General features: G+C 50.6%; 9 protein-coding genes across 9 annotated transcripts; 3 read left to right on the plus strand and 6 right to left on the minus strand.

Moving 5' to 3' along the window:
- Positions 1-526: 526 nt before the first annotated feature.
- IAQ61_006759 (uncharacterized protein) lies at positions 527-1,565 on the minus strand (the record flags this gene model as incomplete). Its single annotated transcript, XM_003845603.1, has 3 exons — positions 527-826; positions 880-1,288; positions 1,342-1,565. 3 exons carry the CDS (start codon positions 1,563-1,565, stop codon positions 527-529), a joined length of 933 nt encoding a protein of 310 aa, XP_003845651.1.
- A 682-nt stretch (positions 1,566-2,247) lies between these two features.
- Positions 2,248-4,895, plus strand: IAQ61_006760 (uncharacterized protein). The gene is made up of 2 exons (XM_003845604.2): positions 2,248-3,528; positions 3,577-4,895. The coding sequence occupies exons 1-2, from the start codon at positions 2,646-2,648 to the stop codon at positions 4,638-4,640; spliced, it is 1,947 nt and encodes a 648-aa protein (XP_003845652.1). The 5' UTR covers positions 2,248-2,645; the 3' UTR covers positions 4,641-4,895.
- A 236-nt stretch (positions 4,896-5,131) lies between these two features.
- On the minus strand, positions 5,132-6,315 carry IAQ61_006761 (uncharacterized protein; the record flags this gene model as incomplete). Its single annotated transcript, XM_066097305.1, has 2 exons — positions 5,132-5,404; positions 5,506-6,315. 2 exons carry the CDS (start codon positions 6,313-6,315, stop codon positions 5,132-5,134), a joined length of 1,083 nt encoding a protein of 360 aa, XP_065952782.1.
- A 495-nt stretch (positions 6,316-6,810) lies between these two features.
- Positions 6,811-8,321, minus strand: SLD2 (DNA replication regulator sld2; the record flags this gene model as incomplete). The annotated part of the gene is made up of 3 exons (XM_003845605.2): positions 6,811-7,160; positions 7,214-8,131; positions 8,189-8,321. 3 exons carry the CDS (start codon positions 8,319-8,321, stop codon positions 6,811-6,813), a joined length of 1,401 nt encoding a protein of 466 aa, XP_003845653.2.
- A 364-nt stretch (positions 8,322-8,685) lies between these two features.
- DLD1 (D-lactate ferricytochrome c oxidoreductase) lies at positions 8,686-10,475 on the minus strand (the record flags this gene model as incomplete). Its single annotated transcript, XM_003845606.2, has 6 exons — positions 8,686-8,777; positions 8,832-9,357; positions 9,406-9,627; positions 9,675-10,157; positions 10,216-10,295; positions 10,352-10,475. 6 exons carry the CDS (start codon positions 10,473-10,475, stop codon positions 8,686-8,688), a joined length of 1,527 nt encoding a protein of 508 aa, XP_003845654.2.
- A 393-nt stretch (positions 10,476-10,868) lies between these two features.
- Positions 10,869-13,439, minus strand: IAQ61_006764 (uncharacterized protein; the record flags this gene model as incomplete). Its single annotated transcript, XM_066097306.1, has 2 exons — positions 10,869-13,336; positions 13,385-13,439. The coding sequence occupies 2 exons, from the start codon at positions 13,437-13,439 to the stop codon at positions 10,869-10,871; spliced, it is 2,523 nt and encodes an 840-aa protein (XP_065952783.1).
- Positions 13,440-13,624: 185 nt separating this feature from the next.
- On the plus strand, positions 13,625-14,113 carry IAQ61_006765 (uncharacterized protein; the record flags this gene model as incomplete). The annotated part of the gene is made up of 2 exons (XM_003845607.1): positions 13,625-13,654; positions 13,712-14,113. 2 exons carry the CDS (start codon positions 13,625-13,627, stop codon positions 14,111-14,113), a joined length of 432 nt encoding a protein of 143 aa, XP_003845655.1.
- Positions 14,114-14,383: 270 nt separating this feature from the next.
- Positions 14,384-15,147, minus strand: IAQ61_006766 (uncharacterized protein; the record flags this gene model as incomplete). Its single annotated transcript, XM_003845608.1, has 5 exons — positions 14,384-14,556; positions 14,605-14,691; positions 14,746-14,825; positions 14,873-14,983; positions 15,077-15,147. The coding sequence occupies 5 exons, from the start codon at positions 15,145-15,147 to the stop codon at positions 14,384-14,386; spliced, it is 522 nt and encodes a 173-aa protein (XP_003845656.1).
- A 622-nt stretch (positions 15,148-15,769) lies between these two features.
- IAQ61_006767 (uncharacterized protein) lies at positions 15,770-17,573 on the plus strand (the record flags this gene model as incomplete). The annotated part of the gene is made up of 2 exons (XM_003845609.1): positions 15,770-17,370; positions 17,447-17,573. 2 exons carry the CDS (start codon positions 15,770-15,772, stop codon positions 17,571-17,573), a joined length of 1,728 nt encoding a protein of 575 aa, XP_003845657.1.
- Between the last annotated feature and the right edge of the window lie 1,749 nt (positions 17,574-19,322).

The raw sequence follows: 19,322 nt of genomic DNA on the forward strand, positions 1-19,322 counted from the left end.
ATGTATATCCCCGCCATAGTAAGCTGTCATCTGCCTCTCCGCCATGTCTGTGCGCCAGCTTGAACAACGCGGAATTTCTTCTTCAGTCACGAGAAGTGGAACACGCATCACGAAGACAAGGACGAGGACAACACGAACAACGATGATGAGCAAATAAAACAGCGTCAACCATGATCAATGACTACCCACTCAAACCCCCGAAGTTCTATCAGAATTCACAGTCTCGTCTTCTCCGGTCGCCCCTACACTCCTCCCCGCAAACAAGTCCCTGTGGTGGGAAGGCGTGGCGGTATACATTGGAAAGTGGTGGTGCGCGATGTCATTCATCTATCAAGTATTCTGCGGAAATTGGCACTATCTGGGTGGGTGTTGGGGGTATATTTGGGGGGTATTATGATAACTTTGAAAATCAGGTATGATGGCAATCATGTCGCGTTGCTCCATCGCTCGTTCGTCCCAGGCATTCCTTCGCTCCCGTCAAGGTAGAAGCCTTTCTTATCGCGACCCGGTGTATAGTGAGTGGTATTTACTTGTAGGAGGGTTGTTGCGGTCCCGCTGCGTGCGCGTAGGCGTGATGGTTTTGAGTATAAGGCGTGGTGTTGGCTGCGGGAATTGTAGGCTTACTCCAAGTACCACGCTTTGCAATGCACATGATGAGAATGAAGCTCAGTGCTTGGAAAAAACTCTGCACATATGTCAAGGCTGCGCTGGTTTCAAAGGTCATGGTTGGGTAGCCATCGGTGAGGTTTGAAGCCGCGAAGACGATTGCAATGATGCTCCACAAGGCCATGGAGAAAATGACCGCAGAAACCCAGATGAGGAGTTTCTTGTTTGCTTGTTAGCTTGTGTGCTGGGTACTTTGGGGATAAAGAGACGTACGGATCCATATTGCCTGCTACTCATCAACGCCAAAACTCCTGCGGCGAGCACGGCGAGAAGGTACAATACACTCCATGCCACGCGCAGTTCCTTGGCCGAGCGAATGATAAGACGTGCATTAGACCAGTATCCAGCATCTGTCACGGCCCAGAGGTTCCAGCTCGACACCCCGATATGAGCCGCAGTGATCGCAAAAACGATACCGACTATAGCTAGCAAGACGATCTTGATAATTACGATTGTGTGATCGCGCAGTGTCGTGTTGAGCATGTAAACCACGACAAACAGCAATGTCCAGTAAGCCAAGTAGTAAAACACGGTCATGGCGATGGCAATCGAGTAGTAGCTGGACCCGGCCAGAGTTTCGCATTCAACCAGTACCGTGGACGCAATGTCCAAGGCGTAAGCTCTGATACAGATTAATATGAAGAGAATTCAATCTAGTCCATGTAGGGTACTTACATGAGCATGAAGAGCAATGCGACTATGTACGGCGCTCCTATTAACCGTTTCCCTGTCCCAGCTTTCTTGCGTGCTCCGCTAAGACTGAGGGCTATACCGAGGTATACCACGAAGAAGATGACGATGCAAGCAAGATACACCCTTGAGTCTGTAGTTTCGAATGCACCGGGGCATGAACTGCTGTAACTACTGCTGGAGCTACTACCTCCACGTCTAGGTGCCATGATGGTTGCGGTCAGATGGTGTGGTCTTGAAGACTAAACTAACTGGAAAGATATGATATCAACAGCAATAAACAAATCAGATACACGTATATTGCAATCGAGAAGGAATATCAAAAGACAACAGTGGCCTTGCACATAGCAGCCTCGCGACTGTTATATCTCCTACAGCAATACCTTGATCTGCGCTGCGCCTGACATGTGGCTGCATCCCGCATATATTGGCATTCGCAGGCCGAATAGCAGGCTCCGCCGAGACTCTTTAAGGTGTTTCGCGGGTTGCCTTGTCTCAATTTTGGGCCTTGGGTAGGGATTGAAGCGAGATGGCGTTGTGGCTCAGAAGATCTTCCCGTTACTGACCGCAAAGGTGTACAGTCATATCGCTAAGATGGCCGCTTTTGCGTAACGTACCGCGTGCGGCTGACCGTGATGGAAACGAAATAGCCTATGATATCGCGCGGCTGAGGACCGAATGTGAAGCATTCATGGATGCGAAGTATACGATTTGTGACCGGTGAGCGTTTCGATGTTTGGGGGCTAAAAAGAAGCGAGAGAGGCTGTGTGTGCGTGTGTAGGTAGACAGCCTTGTGACTTTCACAGCATCAGGCATACCATCCTTAGCGAGATTGGGCATAATTTGTGCATCTTCAAGTTTGAATGACAGAGCCCAGGTGTGTTGCCGAGAGGTTGCGCACGTGACGATGCCGTGGCTGAAGTCTGTAGGAAGAAGCTTTTGGAAAAGTGGGCGCGTCCCATCTTTCGGCGTGGCGTTTACATCATCATCCCTGGCCTCTTCAATCTGACATGGCCGAAGTTCCGAATCAACATCGCATCCTCTGTCAGATCGGTTCTTCGGGATGCTCACTCATCTTATATGGCACCGGTAGTCCACGGCCTCCGAGGTTACTGTATATATCGAAACATTTTTCATCAAATTCGGACAGCTGGCTTTCATGTCTCTGCCAGGAGTTGTAGCCACAAACGCCAGCGAAACAAAAGATCCCTAATCTTCGATATTTGCATTTCTGGAATACGCCTTCCTTGCATGACTCTAGTCTACTACACGCGATTCAAATATTGAAGATGGGGAGGACGCAAGATGATGCCGTACCAGGTGTCACATCTATAAGGAAGGGCCAGCCAGCCCTGGCGTATGCACTACAAGGACTTACCACAAAACCATCACTCGAAAGGGAAGACTCATGGACACCAGAAAACTCGGCGAATACATCAGATGTGGACGGTACAAGTCAGTCGGAACGTCATGGTTTTAATGTTCAAAGTCGAAGTACAACCGTCATTCCATCAGACGAAAGCGACTCAGAGGCGCAAACGGGAGAAAAAGGGGGCAGTCGGAGAAAGAGCATACAGGTTGTTATCGAGGAAGATAAGAAGGGCGACTACACCTTTACCACCAAGGACCCCCTCTTCAAAGATATTCTACGAACAGGATTGCAACAAGAAGCAGACAAGCTCAGCGGAAAATCGAGATATAAGCCACGACATTTGATTTTTACACAACAATTCACTGCATTCGACCGGCAGAATGCGACGGCCGCACAATCGCCATTCCATGGATTCTTCACACTATTCTGGCTTGCGATGTTCCTATTGCTAGCCAGGATTGCGGCGTGGAATTATCGGAGCAGAGGGTCAATCTTTGGAGACGCAGAGATTCTACATTTAATGGTCGATCGAGACTTGTTCACCATGTTGGCAATAGACGTAGCAATGTGTGCTGCAACGATCTTTGGATTCTTCTTGCAGAAAGCCATTGCGAACGAACATCTGACGTGGAATGGAGCCGGCTGGATCATTCAATCGATATGGCAGGCTTTCTTCACAGGTATTATCATCTGGATCACTTTCTGGAGAGACTGGCCTTGGACCCATACTGTCTTCATCGTCCTCCATGTCTTCGTTCTACTCATGAAGCAGCACGCCTACGCCTTCTACAACGGATACTGTGAGTCAGTTTCATTGGACCATCTAAACCCAACTAATCAAGATATAGTGTCCTGTGTATACAGACGCCGCAGACTACTCGAGCAAAAACGTCAACAACTCGAAAATATCAAAGCCCATCCTACCCCCACAGAAGCCAGCTCAACAACAACCGGCACCGACACCCCCTCCCCCTCCCAGCTAACCCACCGCCATCCGCTCGGTCCCAAATACTCCACAAATCTTTCCTCCGAACACTCTGAAATTGCCTCCATCGGCCAAGCCCTCTCAAGCGGCACCCCCATCTCCCCCGAAGAAATCCAAACCTTCCACCGCATCCTCACCACCGAACTCACCATCCTCGACGAAGAACTCCGCGGAAACTGCACCACCACCCAAACCACCTACCCCGCCAATCTTACTCTCTCCAACTTCCTCGACTGGGCCTGCCTACCCACCCTACTCTACGACCTCGAATACCCCCGCCAAGCCCACATAAACTGGTGGTACGTGGCCGAAAAATCCGCCGCCACCCTCGGCGTCATCTGGACCATGATCATCATCTCACAAGCATACATCTACCCCGTCGTCATCCAAACGGTGCGCCTCAAAGAAGCAGGCATGAGCCTCGAGGACCGGTGGAAAGAATTTCCCTGGGTGGTGCTGGACATGCTCTTCCCCTTACTCCTCGAGCAGCTCCTCTCCTGGTACGTCATCTGGGAATGCCTGCTCAACGTCGTGGCCGAAATCACACGCTTCGCCGACCGCGGCTTCTACGGTCCTTGGTGGAACTCCGTCTCCTTTGAGCACTACGCCCGCACCTGGAACATACCCGTCTCAGCCTTTTTGCGCCGCCACGTCTACCACTCGTCCGTTAGCGCCTTTCGCCTGTCCAAGACGCAGGCCATGTTCTTCACCTTTTTCCTGAGTGCCGTCGTCCATGAGATTCTCATGTTTTGCCTGTTTAAAAAGGTGAGGGGCTATTTGTTTACGTTTCAGCTGGCGCAGTTGCCGCTCGCGGCGTTTAGTAAGACGAGGTGCATGAGGGGGAGGGATACGTTGGGCAATGTGATTTTTTGGTTTGGCCTGTTTATTGGGCCCAGTGTGATTACTAGTTTGTATCTTATTGTTTAGGAGGGCTAGGAGCGTGGGAATAGATTGTATTTGTGTTAGAATGCATATACTATGATTGCTATAATTTTTGAATGGATTCCAGGGGATGGGATTGTCGTTGGCTTGGTGGCATTAGTGTATATGCCTTCATGATCGTATATAGGAACCAAATAGCCACGTGGGCAGAACGGGGCCTGCATGTCCTCGATATTGTCATAGCAGATGTAGGAAGATACCTGTTTCATCACTACCCAACAGCGACAAGTAGTGTTGAGTGTATGGATTCAGGTCAGTTGATAGGACTTGATATAAGAATAATAATTACTTCCTGTATCCTTGCTTGCTTAAGTCATTGGTCTAGGTAGTATAGTGCATAATGATCTACATTGTTTCCGGCCGCAAGGTTTAAATTGACGTCGGATCTATGGCTCGACTCGATTGTATAACACGGCAGTCTTCATCTTCCGGAAAGGCATATTGCATCTCAATCCTGCCCTTGATATGCCAATGTCTCAGACAATCGTCTCCAGCTCCCTCGCATATCCCAAGGTGTTCTCGATGACCTGGTCACTGGTGACCAAGATGTCCTTGCTAAGATAGTCCTCTTCCTGCTGAGGGAAGTATATCCGTCCATCTTTGACAACCCAACCAAACTCCTTTGCAAAGTTGACAACGCTGCCTTCTGATTCAAGGAAGAGGAGAGACTTGGCATCTGAGATGGGGATGGAGGGGTATGCGCGCTCGCTGCAGGAAGCGATTTCCTTGCGGATGGTGCCGATAAGGATCTACAAGAAAAAACGGTATGTCAGCTGTAGTTCTCATCATAAATCACTGGCCTTGTGCGAATATTCGACGAGCAGGGACTAGATTAGAGCGCATGACGTACCTCAGTAAACAGCCCAAACTCTTCACTAGGCACCCTCTCCTTCTTGGTCTCACCCCACACCCTATCATAACTCCCCTCCATAAGCGCCTGCTCCAACCGGATGGGATACTGGATGAATGTATCGTCCTCCAACTTGCTGCCCGCCTGCGCAGCCGCCACCTCGAGCGTCTCTAGCAGCGTGTGGAACCCCGCATAGTCTCCCTCACTCAATAGGAGGAGCAAGTACAATCCCGTGACCTTGCTTGCATTGCTACCATCACGGGGTAATGTCGATTCCGGCAGCGAGTAGAAAGGCTGCAGTTGCTGGAAGTAGCGGGTGAAGGAAACCGTATCTTTGAGGCGAATGGAGATGATGGCGCCGAGCTCAAGCGTCTCACGTGCGGCTTGGAGGTGTTTGCGTGGCGACTTTTCTTGTGGGATGAGGGCGTTGAGGTTGAGGAGGGCAATTTTGGCTTTGGACAGGAGCGTGGTCGACTGTTGGTAGTTGTGTGATTGGAGTGTCTGTCGGAGCTGTTGGAGCGCCGTCTGGAGTTCCTTTTCGGCCATGATGAATGCGTGTGCGGATGCTGTCAATGCAGATGTAGATGTCGAGGCAACAGATGCGTGGGGTGAGTGTGCAGGTGGGCCTGTCGATGTCGATGTCGATGTGATGTTGTTGGTCTTGGTCTTGATGTTGGTGTTTGTTGCGGCGAGGGCAAGCTTAGGCGCAGCTTTCGGCGTCGGAGGTGCTGGCCGCGCTAGTGGAGGTGAGATGGCCGCCCGCCATGATATCTCATAGCCTTCAAACGTCCTATTGCGAATATATGCCATGCTATGATAGTTTGAACAAAAAGAGCTAACAGGTAGAGACATTCAAGTCAAGACAGGGGACCATCTTATATTTTCTTCCCACACAGCAGAGCCCGCTCGTGCACATTTTTGCATAGCAGGCACCTCAGGTCCAGATGACCGATGATGCGGTCAGACAGTCTCACCTACGAAAAGCCACTTGGCGACCGCCTACAGTGCATCCAGACGAAGACACTCTTTCATTGTAATCGCGCGGGTATGCCGTGTTCGGGAACTACTCCCCCTGCTACCTTTCTGGCCCGATTGGGTGCCATGCTTGCCGCCAACAGCCCGTGGCACCTTGTTGCTTACTGTGTACATCTATTTACTCTTCAACGCAGATCAACACCGAGTGTCGTGCCAGGGAAAATGTTGAATGGATTCAAAGTAGCTTATCAGAGCCCCGGACAGCCTTGACCGGTAATCATCCCAACGTGGTACATTCCTTGTCCAAGGCGCACTATCAACCATTCCAGCCTATCGCCGTCGAGTAAACTTACTCTTTGCACCGTTCGTCGCTGCTTTGCCTTTGATATTGAGTCGTCGGTAGTTTGCGTTGGCTGTTGCCTTGATCTTTCGCGCTGCTTTCTTCACTATGCCTTCCTTTGGCTTCTCCGTGTGATCCTCAACTTTCTTGGCTTGTGTCTTGCGTTTCTTTGGTGTATGCGAAGCATCACTCGCGTAGACGGAGCCCTCATCCTCAGATTCCATATCCTCTGTGGCCCCATTTGCTTGTACCTGTGTCTCGAGCACTGCTGCCTCTTCGTCTCCAGATTCTTCTTGTTGCAATACAGGCTCGGCCTTTGGCTTCGCAACATTGGGTCGCACTGGTGCAAGATTAGTCTGGCAGTTATGGCTGGTACCCATGAACAAAACCTACTGATAACACGCCTTGTCTGCCTCTTGAGACCCTTCTTCTTCCATGCCTTTCTCGGCTTGCCGTCACGACCGAGTTCTGGCTCTCCGTCACTGTCTTCTTCGGATTCCAGGCCACGATCAGGACCCAATGGCATATCTGTTTGACTGTCTTCAATCTGGATGTGCGGTACTTTCGGTATCTTAGGCTCTGAGATGCCTTGCTCCTCCATCTCCATCTCCCGCATAATGTCTGCTTCGTCGTCCAATCGATCCTCCTCGTCCTTCTTCATAGCCTGGATCATAGAACTCAAACTTCGTCCCATACCGCGCCGTTTCCAGGGCAGGGGACGGGGTACAGGCTCGTCATCTTCCTCAATTGCGCTTAGCATGTTATCTCGGCGGAGGAATGCAGGTGTTGCAAGCCCACGGATTGTAGATGGTGTCCCTTGATCATCCAGTTTTCTCTTCTTCGGCGTCACAAACTGACTCAGAAGGAATCGCTTGCCCGCTGAAAGTGGTGTCCGCTCCCCACGCGCTCGTGGTTCTATCGAAGCCTCGCTGTCCTTGCTTGGTGTCTGAGGTATGTTTGGTTCTGCGCTGCCCAGCACTGTCTTTTTCTTACTTGGCGTTCCCTCTGGGAGGAGATCAAACAAGCCCAGTACTATGCCGTTCCGTTGAGGTGTGGGACCAATGAACGCAGGACCTTCTGGGGACGGGATGACGTTTTCGGTATCAGGATCTATATTCTCTACTGTATCCTCGTCATCCCTCTCCCTTTTCCTCTTCATAGGCGTAAATGTAGGTTGTTTCGGTGGGGCTTTTGGTGTACGTTCGATGTCATTGCGGGACTTGGGTCGTGAGGCTCGTTTTGAGGGTGTTGACGGCTCCGGTTTTCCAGATAGACGGCTTCGTAATTTATTGTATTCTTTATACTTTTGGGCTGTGGCAATATCAGTCTTCAATCTTGCCAAGGGAATTTATTGTATCTGGTGCGTACATATCTCCGCATTCGCCTTGATGTCCTCGCGCCCTGCTTTCCGTCCTCCATTTTGTGCAGTGAATTGCTTCTCCCACGTCTTCAGATCCTGCCGAAGCTCATTGCACCGGCGTTCAACTTCAGTGACACTCATGGTTGAATCTGGAAAGAGCAAAAGTGGTTGGGTTGCGTGATCGAGTGATTCGGAGGCAGAGTATGACCGAATTGGACATATCAAGACTCAAAGTCGCGCGGGTACGCGTTGCGCGTGCACCGCGCACCGCGCGACGGGACTTGCACTAGCAGGGGTCTTTCAGCCCTACCCATCTGGACAGCGCCATTTCACTCCAGTGCACGGACCTACTAATCAATCATGGGTTTGGAAGCATGCAATGAACAGACATCAGACATGAATATATTTTACAGTATAGTATTCACAACTCCCCGCTAGCTCGAGGGCTCGAAGTCATGTCGCTGATGCAAAAAGAGGGAAACCAAACCAAAGTCATCCGGGGAATCTAGTAGTGAACAGCCTTGTCGTAGGTGGCCATGGCAGCCTCCTTGAACGCCTCGGCGAGCGTAGGATGAGCATGGCATGTGCGTGCGACATCTGTGGCAGGATTAGCTTTCTAAGGGAGAGATTTTTGTATGTAGTTTGACTCACCCTCTGAACTGGCACCGTACTCCAATGCAAGAGTACCCTCAGCGATCATTTCACCAGCATTGGCTCCAATGATGTGAATACCCAATATCCGGTCGGTCTGAGCATCTGAGAGGAACTTGACGAAGCCATCGGTATCGAGGTTGGTCTTGGCTCTCGAGTTGGCGGAGAAGGGGAAGTTTCCAGTCTTGTACTTGATGCCGGCTGCTTTGAGCTCCTGCTCGTTCTGGCCAACCCAAGCGACTTCTGGGTGGGTGTACATGACGGAAGGAATGGCACCGTAGTTGACGTGGCCGTGTCCCTTAGTGATGTACTCAATGGCTGCAACAGCTTCCTCCTCAGCCTTGTGGGCAAGCATGGGTCCGAATGTGCAGTCACCAATGGAGCGAATGTGGGGGATCTTGGTGCGGTATTCCTGGTCGATAATCAGACGGCCCCTCTCATCAGTCTCGAGGCTGATGTTGTCAAGACCAAGACCGGCAGTGTATGGGCGACGGCCGATAGCAACGAGAACGACATCAGCGTCCAGCTGTATCTATTAGTCGCTGTACCCTGCCTGTTTTCATGTTCGACTTACAGTCTCCTCCTTGCCACCTTTTGCGGCCTCGACGCTGACCTTTACGCCAGCATCGTGCACCTCACCAGCGGTGACCTTGGTGTTGAGCTTGAACTTCAGACCCTGCTTTTGGAGGATCTTTTGGCTCTGCTTCGCAATCTCGTTGTCCATGCCGGGGCCACCAATCTGACCCAAGAACTCGACAACGGTGACCTCAGAGCCGAGACGCGACCAGACGGAGGCCTATTATATGTTAGCACAGTCAACAACTGGCATCAGAATCAATATACCATTTCAAGACCAATGATACCACCACCAATGACGGTCATCTTTGCAGGCACCTCTTGCAGGTTGATAGCACCAGTGCTAGTAATAACCTTTTGCTCGTCAATGGTCAGGCCGGGGAAGGGTGTGGCCTCAGAGCCAGTAGCAATTAGGATGTTCTTTCCGCGAACACTGGTCTCGCCACCTTCAACCAGGTTGACAGCAATAGTGTGCTCATCTTGAAAAGCACCAGTTCCCTTGATGTATTCGACGTTGTTCTTCTTGAAAAGGAATTCGATGCCCTTGGTCAGGCCGGCGACGGAGGTGTCCTTTGCCTTCATCATGGCGGGGAGGTTGAGCTTGACATCGCCGACCTCGATACCGCGGCCCTTTGTGTCATGGAGAATCTGGTGGTAAAGATGGGAGTTGTTGAGGAGGGACTTTGAGGGAATGCAGCCAACGTTGAGGCAAGTTCCACCGAGCGAGCCACGCTTCTCAATACATGCGACCTGTGATGCACGATTAGTGTACGCCCTGGTATTTTCCATGTATCGTAATTCAGCATACCGACAAGCCAGCTTGCCCAGCCTTGATGGCCGCCACATAGCCCGCGACACCACCTCCAATGATGACCAGATCCTTTTCTGCTGTCCTTGAGTCAGCGCAAAACTCGTCTTGGATCATGTGTACCAATGCGACTAACCAGCTTCTGAAGCATAACCTCGTTGCAGGCGGTTCTGGAAATATAGATTCGATGCACAGAAAGACTTCTGGGTGACGGGGCGCGTCGCCCTCTGGAGGGCGCGGGGTGCCAGGGACCGGAACATGATGAATTGCGACAGGAGAGAGGCGGGGGACCAAGAAAAGCCGTGGGATATATGGCGGGGATGGCAGGCGGCAATGGATGGTGCCTCGTTTCGGGAGCTGGTGTTGAGCTTTTTGCGGAACTCGCTCGGCCGGGAACCACCTTGGTCTATGCGGCTTTCGTAGGGTCAGTGGCGCCAAGCTTACAATTGTCCCTCAGATTTCCGTAGCTTCATCATCACCTACAGCGCAGAGGCGAAACGAGATGAGTCAGATTACTACTGCTCTCTTCTGACGCTATGGTCTCATCGCACAGCCCTACTATATGACGATCTACTCCACTTCACTTATACAAAGTACACTCCAAGTCTCCTGAATCATCACCACCCTGCAATACAGACATATACGCTAACATCTTATTCCTCTCGCATCGTTGTCGTAGCAAGAACGCGAGTCAACATGTCCATGATGGACTTGCACGCCCACCGAACCGTCTCCTTATCAGCCTTCTCGACGATATCCGTCTTGCGCACTGTCTTTTTGAGAAAGAACTGTAATCCAGCTATCATCTCAGGAGCATGATCGACCTCAACAAAGATTTCACGAACTGCCCTTTCGTTTCGCTTGTCCTTAGAGCCCTTCAGAGACTCTAGAATTGTCGTAACAAGAATGACTTCGACAAAAGTCTTAGTCTTAGGCTGCATATAAGGAAAGTTGAGGTTCTTGAGACTCGTGATGGGTAGCGCTTTTCGGCCGATGAGCGTACCATAGAGTTTTCCTTGACTAACAATCTTCCGTAGATTTGTTTCGTTTTTCGTATCGTCCTGGTCATCATCAGAGTCATCTGCTCCATCTTGCTTTTCGCCTAGGCTCTTGAAGATGTCCCACAATGCAAATTGGAAGCTCTTTCGTGACTTGTGATCAGAGCAAACCTTGCGAGCAAGAACTGTATAGTATGGATTGTACGTCTCCTCCGCACCTGCACAATGAACTATGACTCGAGGAATCTCCACTTCCTGCGATCTCTTCAGATTAAGTTTGCTGAGACGGATTTGGGCATCTTTGAAATCGCTGGCAGACATGATGGAGATGTAAATGGCCCGCCTGATGTCCGTGTTCATCTGCTGTTCTCGGGCGAGTTGGACTAGATCAATTTCGCTATCGTCGTCCTCGTTTTCGAGCGTCTGTGTATGCCGAGGGATCGTTTTCGTCTCTTGAATAGGGTCTTCGGTGCCAGGCTCGTTGCGCCAACTTGCGCCAACTAACCACCATTTCCCCTTCTTGTCTGTATCTTTGATGTCCTTCAGTCCTACACGGAGTGGCTCTGTGGCCTTGAGGTTCCGAGAATTCAACGTGCCTAATTGCTTCTTCATTCGTGTCGTATGCTCTCTGGACATGTGACTGGCTGCGATTCCTGTCTTCATCTTGTTGTTCTTGAGGTCGTTGATAGTCTCAATCATAAACTTGGTTCGTACAGGGAGGTTAGCTTGTCCGACCTTAGCTAAAGACTTCTGTAGCAACACTACAATGTCCTTTAAAGCCGTGGGGTCATCCTGGCGTAATTGTGGTCCGGCTGCTCGCACCACCCTCAAAAGCAGTTCTGTATTGATCTCCGTAAGCTCATCTAGGAAGAATCGGATATAGTCAAAGACTATGTTGCTTCCGATCACCTGGAATGTATAAAGCTCTGCCACAACTGAGATGAGATTCTTCGTTTGCTGTCCAGTTCCCTCTTTATTGTGCTGATAGTGTGTGTCAAATTCAGAAACAATGCGTTCTATCATCTGCGCCCCGAAGTCAGGCCCAATCACCTTGTAGATGGCTGCTATGAATCCTGCATGCAGATTTAAGAAAGTGTCTAATAATGCTGAAGGGTCCGACAGCATCCCAGTGAGTAAGTCAATCAGGGTCGTGTTGACGTAGCCTCGAGGGTTGTTCTGGTAGATACCTTCGATATCTTTAAGAATAGTGAGAATGTTTGCCTCGGACAGTCGATTGAAGAGACCTTGTATTTGTCTCCTAAGTCGGGATAAAGTTTCAGCATCGGAGGACGGTGGCGCCCGTAACGCGGGCGGCACATATTTGGCCGCCGGTGAAGCCCCAGGTGCGATGGGTGCGACGTATGGATTCTCTCGTACGCGCGATTGGATCGGCTCTTCGTCCTCGCTTTCTCCATTCTCTTCATCCTCTTCGGAGTCAAAGCCTTCCATGTCAGAGCCTCCAAGATCGTCCAGATCAGAATAATCCTCCCCATCTAGGCTTTCTTCTGCTTCTGAATCTTTGTCGTCATCTGTATCATCTTTTGGCGCCGCACCTAGTGCTTTTTGTCGTTTGCTTGCAAGCCAGTTGTCGTCCTCGTTCCTTTTCCTCTTCAAAGGTTGCTGGCCTAGGCCCTCGTCCTCGCTGCCAAAGTCTCCAAGATCGCCAAATATGTCATCCAATCCATCATGTTCCACACCCTTGGATTTTTTCTTGCCCTTTACACCCAATCTCTTTTCTAGGGCGGCGATCTCAGCGTCGTCTTGATTGAGCTTTTCTTTAATTGCGCGCGGTACGCTCGGAGGCTTTTCCGAGTCCTCTTCTTGAGACGATGACTTCCTCAAGATACTTTTGGGTTTCTTGAGGGACTCTTTCGCAGGTGCAGGTGGTGGCGTCCCGTCTTCTGTTACATTATCCCAGTCGATCGCCTCGTCCTCGTCCTCGCCGTCATCCTCGTCGCCTTGCCCATGTCTTTTCGCTGGACCTCTACCATTTTCGGGTCTAACAGGTGCTGGCCTTCGTACCTGCTTGTTCTGCCGCTTTTTCTTAACGCGATCTGCCTTACGCTTGTCTTTGCGCGTTGCAGGGCCGTTGCGCCCAGATTTCCTGCTACCGTATGAAGGGTCTATAACGATATTAATACAGTATCATGTATATTTGCAGACGTCCTTACCGAACTGGTTGCGCAGTTCAACTGGCAGCTTGGGACCGCCGTACACTTGGCGCATATTTCGTGATTGGAGTCTCGGCCTAGAAAAAAGTTGAAGTTAGACAGGAAGTCGGGGATTCGATGCGAACCCCCGCCCCTCCTCCGCACTGACGAACTGCGCCCACGCCTCCATGCCACCGGCCTACTACACTTCTTCAGAAACCCATGGCGCACAGGTAACAGCGCACAATACCTTTACCCACAATGACTCGAGATCATTTGAGTAATGAGGAGGTAAACTATTGCCTAATCATTTTATTCATTCGTATCATATACTGATTCCATGTGCAGTTCTTCTCACGACTCGCCCACCTATTCGAATACACACGCACAAAGGGCCATGGCAGCGTTTACCTCACACAAAAGCGCCTAACCTTCGACACATCCTCCTCACCGCCCTCACCCGCAAAAGTCGCTGACGACCCTCTCTGGGACACACACCCCGAGCAGCCGCTGCCCATTCTCATCCGTGCCTCCAACAATGGGAGCGACAGGAAGAAGGGAACAGACCGAAAAGACATCGAGAAGATCAAGTTGAGCACAGTAGTGAAACCAGATGATCTAGACTCGTTCTACGCGCGGTATGCGGAGGCATGTAAAATAGGCATGTCAGGACTAAAGAAGCGAGACAAGAAGAAGGCGAAGAAGGTCAAAAAGAAGAAGAAGGTTGCGGTTGGCGAAACCAAGGCCTGAGTGTTGTCGAATACTTTCAACTAGAACAAGTTACATGCGATGCCTTTCTGAGGCACGGAGGGAACGGTCACGGCAAATTGCTTGGAGACACAACCTTATATCAAGAGTCCAAGAGCAGCATTGACGGCTAAAACATAAACAGCCACGAGACCAAAGCGCAAACATCTAGATCTATCTCAGGAGAAGGGAATTATCCGATTGTATTCCAGACAAAATCACTGCGCCCTCACATATCCATGACTTCATCTACATTTATACTTTGCCAGCCAATCAAACTTGAGCCTTCTGCTTCTTAAACCTCTTCAAATTCAGTGGAAGCGGGTTCCCCATCCACGTGGCCCTCTGCGTATGATCTCTCTCGTCATCTCCAGTATTGGGATGGATGAGTGCTGATAGTGGTCCTCTGTTGATGACCAGCCAGGGAATGAAGGCACCAAACTGTTCTACTAAATGTCAATAATTGCTGTCAAAAGTCGTGTGTCGTGGTTTACCTGGCGTAAAGAGATTGACCTCAAACATTGGCAGTGGATGCGGACCCTGAGCATGGTCCCAGATTTTGTAAATACGTAACTCGGGGACTGTGATGTCAGTCATAGGTACAATAAGTCTCTGGGCAAATTCAAGAGTCTTACACTCTCGCCGTATACGCTCCCACAGCTCGTTCGCGAACTTGGCTTGCTCCTTGTCTTCTTGGATGAAGTAGATGTGTATGCTTGAAGTCTGTAAGAACCAGTACGGTACGACAATCGATCAGCTTACTCGAAACCTCCCCTGATGCTATTCGTAATAGGAGCTGTGAAAGAAGTATAGGCTTCGCTCTTCTTCTCAGCCGGCGGATTGACGAAACTCTTACCGTCTTCGGCTTTCTCCCTGGGTGTCTATCAGTAAGGTTTTTGATGTCAAGGACTATTCGCCCTCCAAACAGCTTGTGGGTCCATATGAAATAGTAGGGTGAATGCTGACTTTGGCAAAGGCTCAAGGCCTTCGTAACCCTCTAGGGGCGAGGGGTATGTGTAGAGACTTGGGTCAGCCATATTTGGAATGTCGAGATTTCAAGAACTTAAAAGGCTGATAGCATATCAAAGAAGTCTGGGACAGTAAAGTGTACTGTTGCAACAGTTTCGTACGATGTCGGACTGGAACGCCGACTTCGTTAGTCAGCGCGGAATTAGTCCTCCTGAAAGTCCGTTTGTGAGGAACAGGTAAGAGCTAATTGATGGCCAACGGTAGTATCAATCAGCTCGTAGTGTCGCATGATATCATCCGCAAGTCAAGATTGAGGATGGCGGAGGTCACCACCCATTGGAGGTAGGGTACCGGTACCTAGTCGTTCATCTCGTCCGATGAGCCCTATTCCTGACCATGACTGATATGAATGAGAAAAGCCGACAAAGCCCATGTTATACAAATTAGGCGCTCCATGATAAGCGACTTACACTTTGACGCACAATTCTACCCGTGTGGCTCAATTGTGCCATGGCGGTGATGTTGAATCTCGTCTTATCGATAAATACCTGGAGTGCTTCACAGCGCACGGATACTTTGAGTCAGACCCCTCCAAATGCCCCTCAATAACTAAAGTTAATTTCGGGGCGACAACAACGTAACAAGTGACAGTCACACTCCACTCGATCCACCACACGAATTGCAATCGCCATGGCGGACGCTACCTACTACGTCGACGAAGACGTCGGTCAGGATACACCAGAGCAGACTGGTGACGAAAACGCACCGTACAAGTCGCTGGGATACGCTTTATACATACGCGGCGAGAGTGCAACATACAAGACGCGCAAGAGCGTTACTGGTGAAGTTGCGGAAGGTGCAGATGCATCATCGCGATTGGAATGGAAGGATGCTGCGAAATCAGCGCTGAAGAAGGCTGTCAATTTTGCGAAGACGCAGAAGAAGAAGGCCGAGAAAGAGCAGGAACTGTTGGCACTTCGTAGTAAGGAGGATGCTGCTCGTAACAAGGTTCTCGACGAGGCCAGGAAGATTGTGCTAGAAGAGGACAAAAGCCTGCCACAGGCAGTCAAGATCAAGCTTGACGACACCGACCCGAAGAAGATCACCCTGGGCGACGGCAAGGATGTCAAGGGTACCCGCGTGAGGGTATTTGGTAGAGTCCACCGTGAGCGAAGACAGAAAGACGTCATGTTTGTCACATTAAGAGATGGATATGGCTACATGCAAGTCATTCTCACAGGCAACCTTGCAAAGACCTACGATGCGCTCACGTTGACCCGAGAGTCGAGCATGGAAATCTTGGGAGAGCTGAGACAGATACCAGCTGGTGCGCATGCACCCAACGACCGCGAACTGCACGCCGACTTCTACAAAATTCACCCCGGATGGAAGGCAGCAGGTGGTGACGACGCCATTACCAACAGGGTCTCCAAGGACACTGAGCACGCGACACTCCTGGATCTGCGACACCTCACTCTACGTGGAGAGACTGCTTCAAAGGTCATGATTGTCCGTGACGTCGTCGAGTACGCCTTCAACCAAGTCTACAAGGAGTTGCGCCTGCGCAAGGTCAGCCCTCCAGCGTTGGTGCAGACCCAAGTTGAAGGTGGTGCCACGCTGTTCAAATTCGGCTACTACAACGAGGAGGCATACCTTACACAGTCATCCCAACTGTACCTCGAGACCTGTCTCCCTTCCATGGGTGACGTCTACTGTATCGAGAAGTCTTTCCGCGCCGAAAAGTCCTTGACCCGTCGCCATCTTGCTGAATACACGCACATTGAAGCCGAGCTTGATTACATCAACTTCGACGACCTGCTGACCCACCTGGAAGAAGTCATGTGTCGGGTCCTCGAAGTCACAATGTCAGATCCCGTCATCAAACAGCACATTATGGACCTGAACCCAGAGTTCCGCATGCCAGAACGCCCGTTCAAGCGGATGAAGTACCAAGACGCCATCGACTGGCTCGTCGAACACAACATCCCCAACGAAGACGGCGAGCCCCACAAATTCGGCGACGATATTGCGGAAGCGGCAGAGCGCAGAATGACGGACATTATCAACCGCCCCATATTCCTTACTCACTTCCCCACCGCCATCAAGGCATTCTACATGCTCAAGGACAAGGACGACGCGCGCGTCACCGAGAGTGTGGATTGCTTGATGCCCGGTGTCGGCGAGATTGTAGGAGGAAGTATGAGAATGGACAATTACGATGAGTTGATGGCGGCGTTTGCAAGGGAGCAAATCGACCCCGCGGCTTACTACTGGTACACTGATCAGAGGAAGTAAGTCGTCTCCCTCCCTTCCTTTTTCTCTTGTACACATTTCACTTACCCCATATCATACTAACACATATCCCAGATACGGCTCCTCTCCCCACGGAGGCTACGGGCTAGGTCTTGAGCGCTTCCTCGCCTGGCTCTGCAAACAACATACCGTTCGTGACTGCTGTCTGTACCCCCGCTACTTTGGGCGCTGCAAGCCTTGATCAAGCGAGAGAGAGACCAAAGCCATATCTCTCGCTGTTCATACAGTCTTGTAATTTCTCACATCGGCCTCGCTCGGCGGTTTTCCTCGTGCTCTTCTTTTTGCTCGTGGTAGATGGAATAACCCCCATGTTGACAGACCCAATGAAGAAAACTTTGAAATCACAAACTCCCTTCCTGCTCTGCACAACGTGACTGACATGTTCAACTCATCTAGCCTGGTCTCAAATATCATCACCAGCACGGTCTCGAATTTAGTGATTGGTAAGATGGGAATAACCGTCGTCTTATCCCACCCCGCAACTACCCAGTACAAGTGAATCAATCCAATCACACCATTCCACACCCGCCTTCTCCAAACTAACCCTCCTTCTCCCTACCGTATACACACGTCTCCCCCACCCATACCCAGTGCTCACCTAATCACTCACTCTAGCCCCCAGATCCGATCCGCACTCCCCGACCCTGTACCCATCCTTACCGCTACTCTCTCCCCTGCATCCTACACGTCACACTTGGGACAAGGTCTGACCGCCAGAACAGCTACGCGGGCATGTGCGGTTGCACTGCTGGCATAAGTTCCGGGGGTGTATGATATTTGAAGTCGGGTATGGTATGTATACTTTGGCATAGATATTGTAAGTTTTGTTCTGGTTTGGTTTGGTTTGGTTTGGTTCGTTCTGTGTACCGTAACGTGGCGGTTTTCCAGCTATACTGTGTAGATAAAGTACGCAGCTGCGCTATCGACGAGTGCATGTCAAACGACTCAAGACTGCGAATATTCCCAAGACGGAGGGGCTGGATGGGGTAGCTGTTACGTTTGTACAGGCGGCACAGGCGGTACACAAGCAAGCAAGCAAATTCAACTGAATCCAAACATCTGCCCATTCATTCTGATAAGCATACTTGCCCCTCGTTATCGCGCCATATCGCCATCCGACCATCCGGCCTAAAACTACATTTTGCCTATGCGACAGAGACCAAGGAACCACCCCCAAATTCAACAGTTCTGGCCTCGTATATTCCAACCGGAACCACCCGGGGAGGTTTGAAAGTAAGCTCAAAAAAATAGGATAAAAAAGCCCGCCAATATTCCCCGGCTGCCCATTCGCTGTACAAGTCGAATTCCATTTCTCCCTCGCAAAGAGCCTCTCGAAGAGGTGTGGTGGAGGGAATGGGGAAAGATGAATCACACCTCGTTGCTAGCAAACAAAAGCGGAAAAAGCAAAAAGGCAAAAACATGAGCACAAACACAAATAGACGTGTTACCCAGCGGTAAGTTGCTACGTCCATTCAGGTAAGAAAAGCTCTTTCGCTCTCCCTCTCCCTCCTTGTATGTCTCTCTTCCATCAAAAGAGCTCTCAAGAAAAGACCAGGGGTAAAGAAGGGCAACCCAAGCATTACAGAAATGATTACAAAGAATGCCATAAAACTGTTAAACTCCTCGCTATGCAGATTCGTGTAGCAGCGAATGGGGGGGGGGGGGGGACTCTGGTGCAAGATGCAACCGACGTAATTAGACATGGCGAGCGCAAAAAAGTGCGCGCGTCGTACAAATGTCCTCCACGGGGTGTGTGCTGAAGGGCTCCTTTCTATACCAGAGACAAAGGACGGAACTGTATTTTGTATGAAGTGAGATGGGGCGCATGTTCGCGGGCGGAAGAAGGGGGGAGACCGTCGGGCATCGGGGCACTGTTCGCATGGGTGGACTATCAAATCATTGGCGCGGGGCTTTCTGATTCCGAAAAAAA

The sequence above is a fragment of the Plenodomus lingam genome (assembly GCF_022343315.1).
Source record: "Plenodomus lingam strain CAN1 chromosome Unknown contig_26, whole genome shotgun sequence".
NCBI lineage: Eukaryota > Fungi > Ascomycota > Dothideomycetes > Pleosporales > Leptosphaeriaceae > Plenodomus > Plenodomus lingam.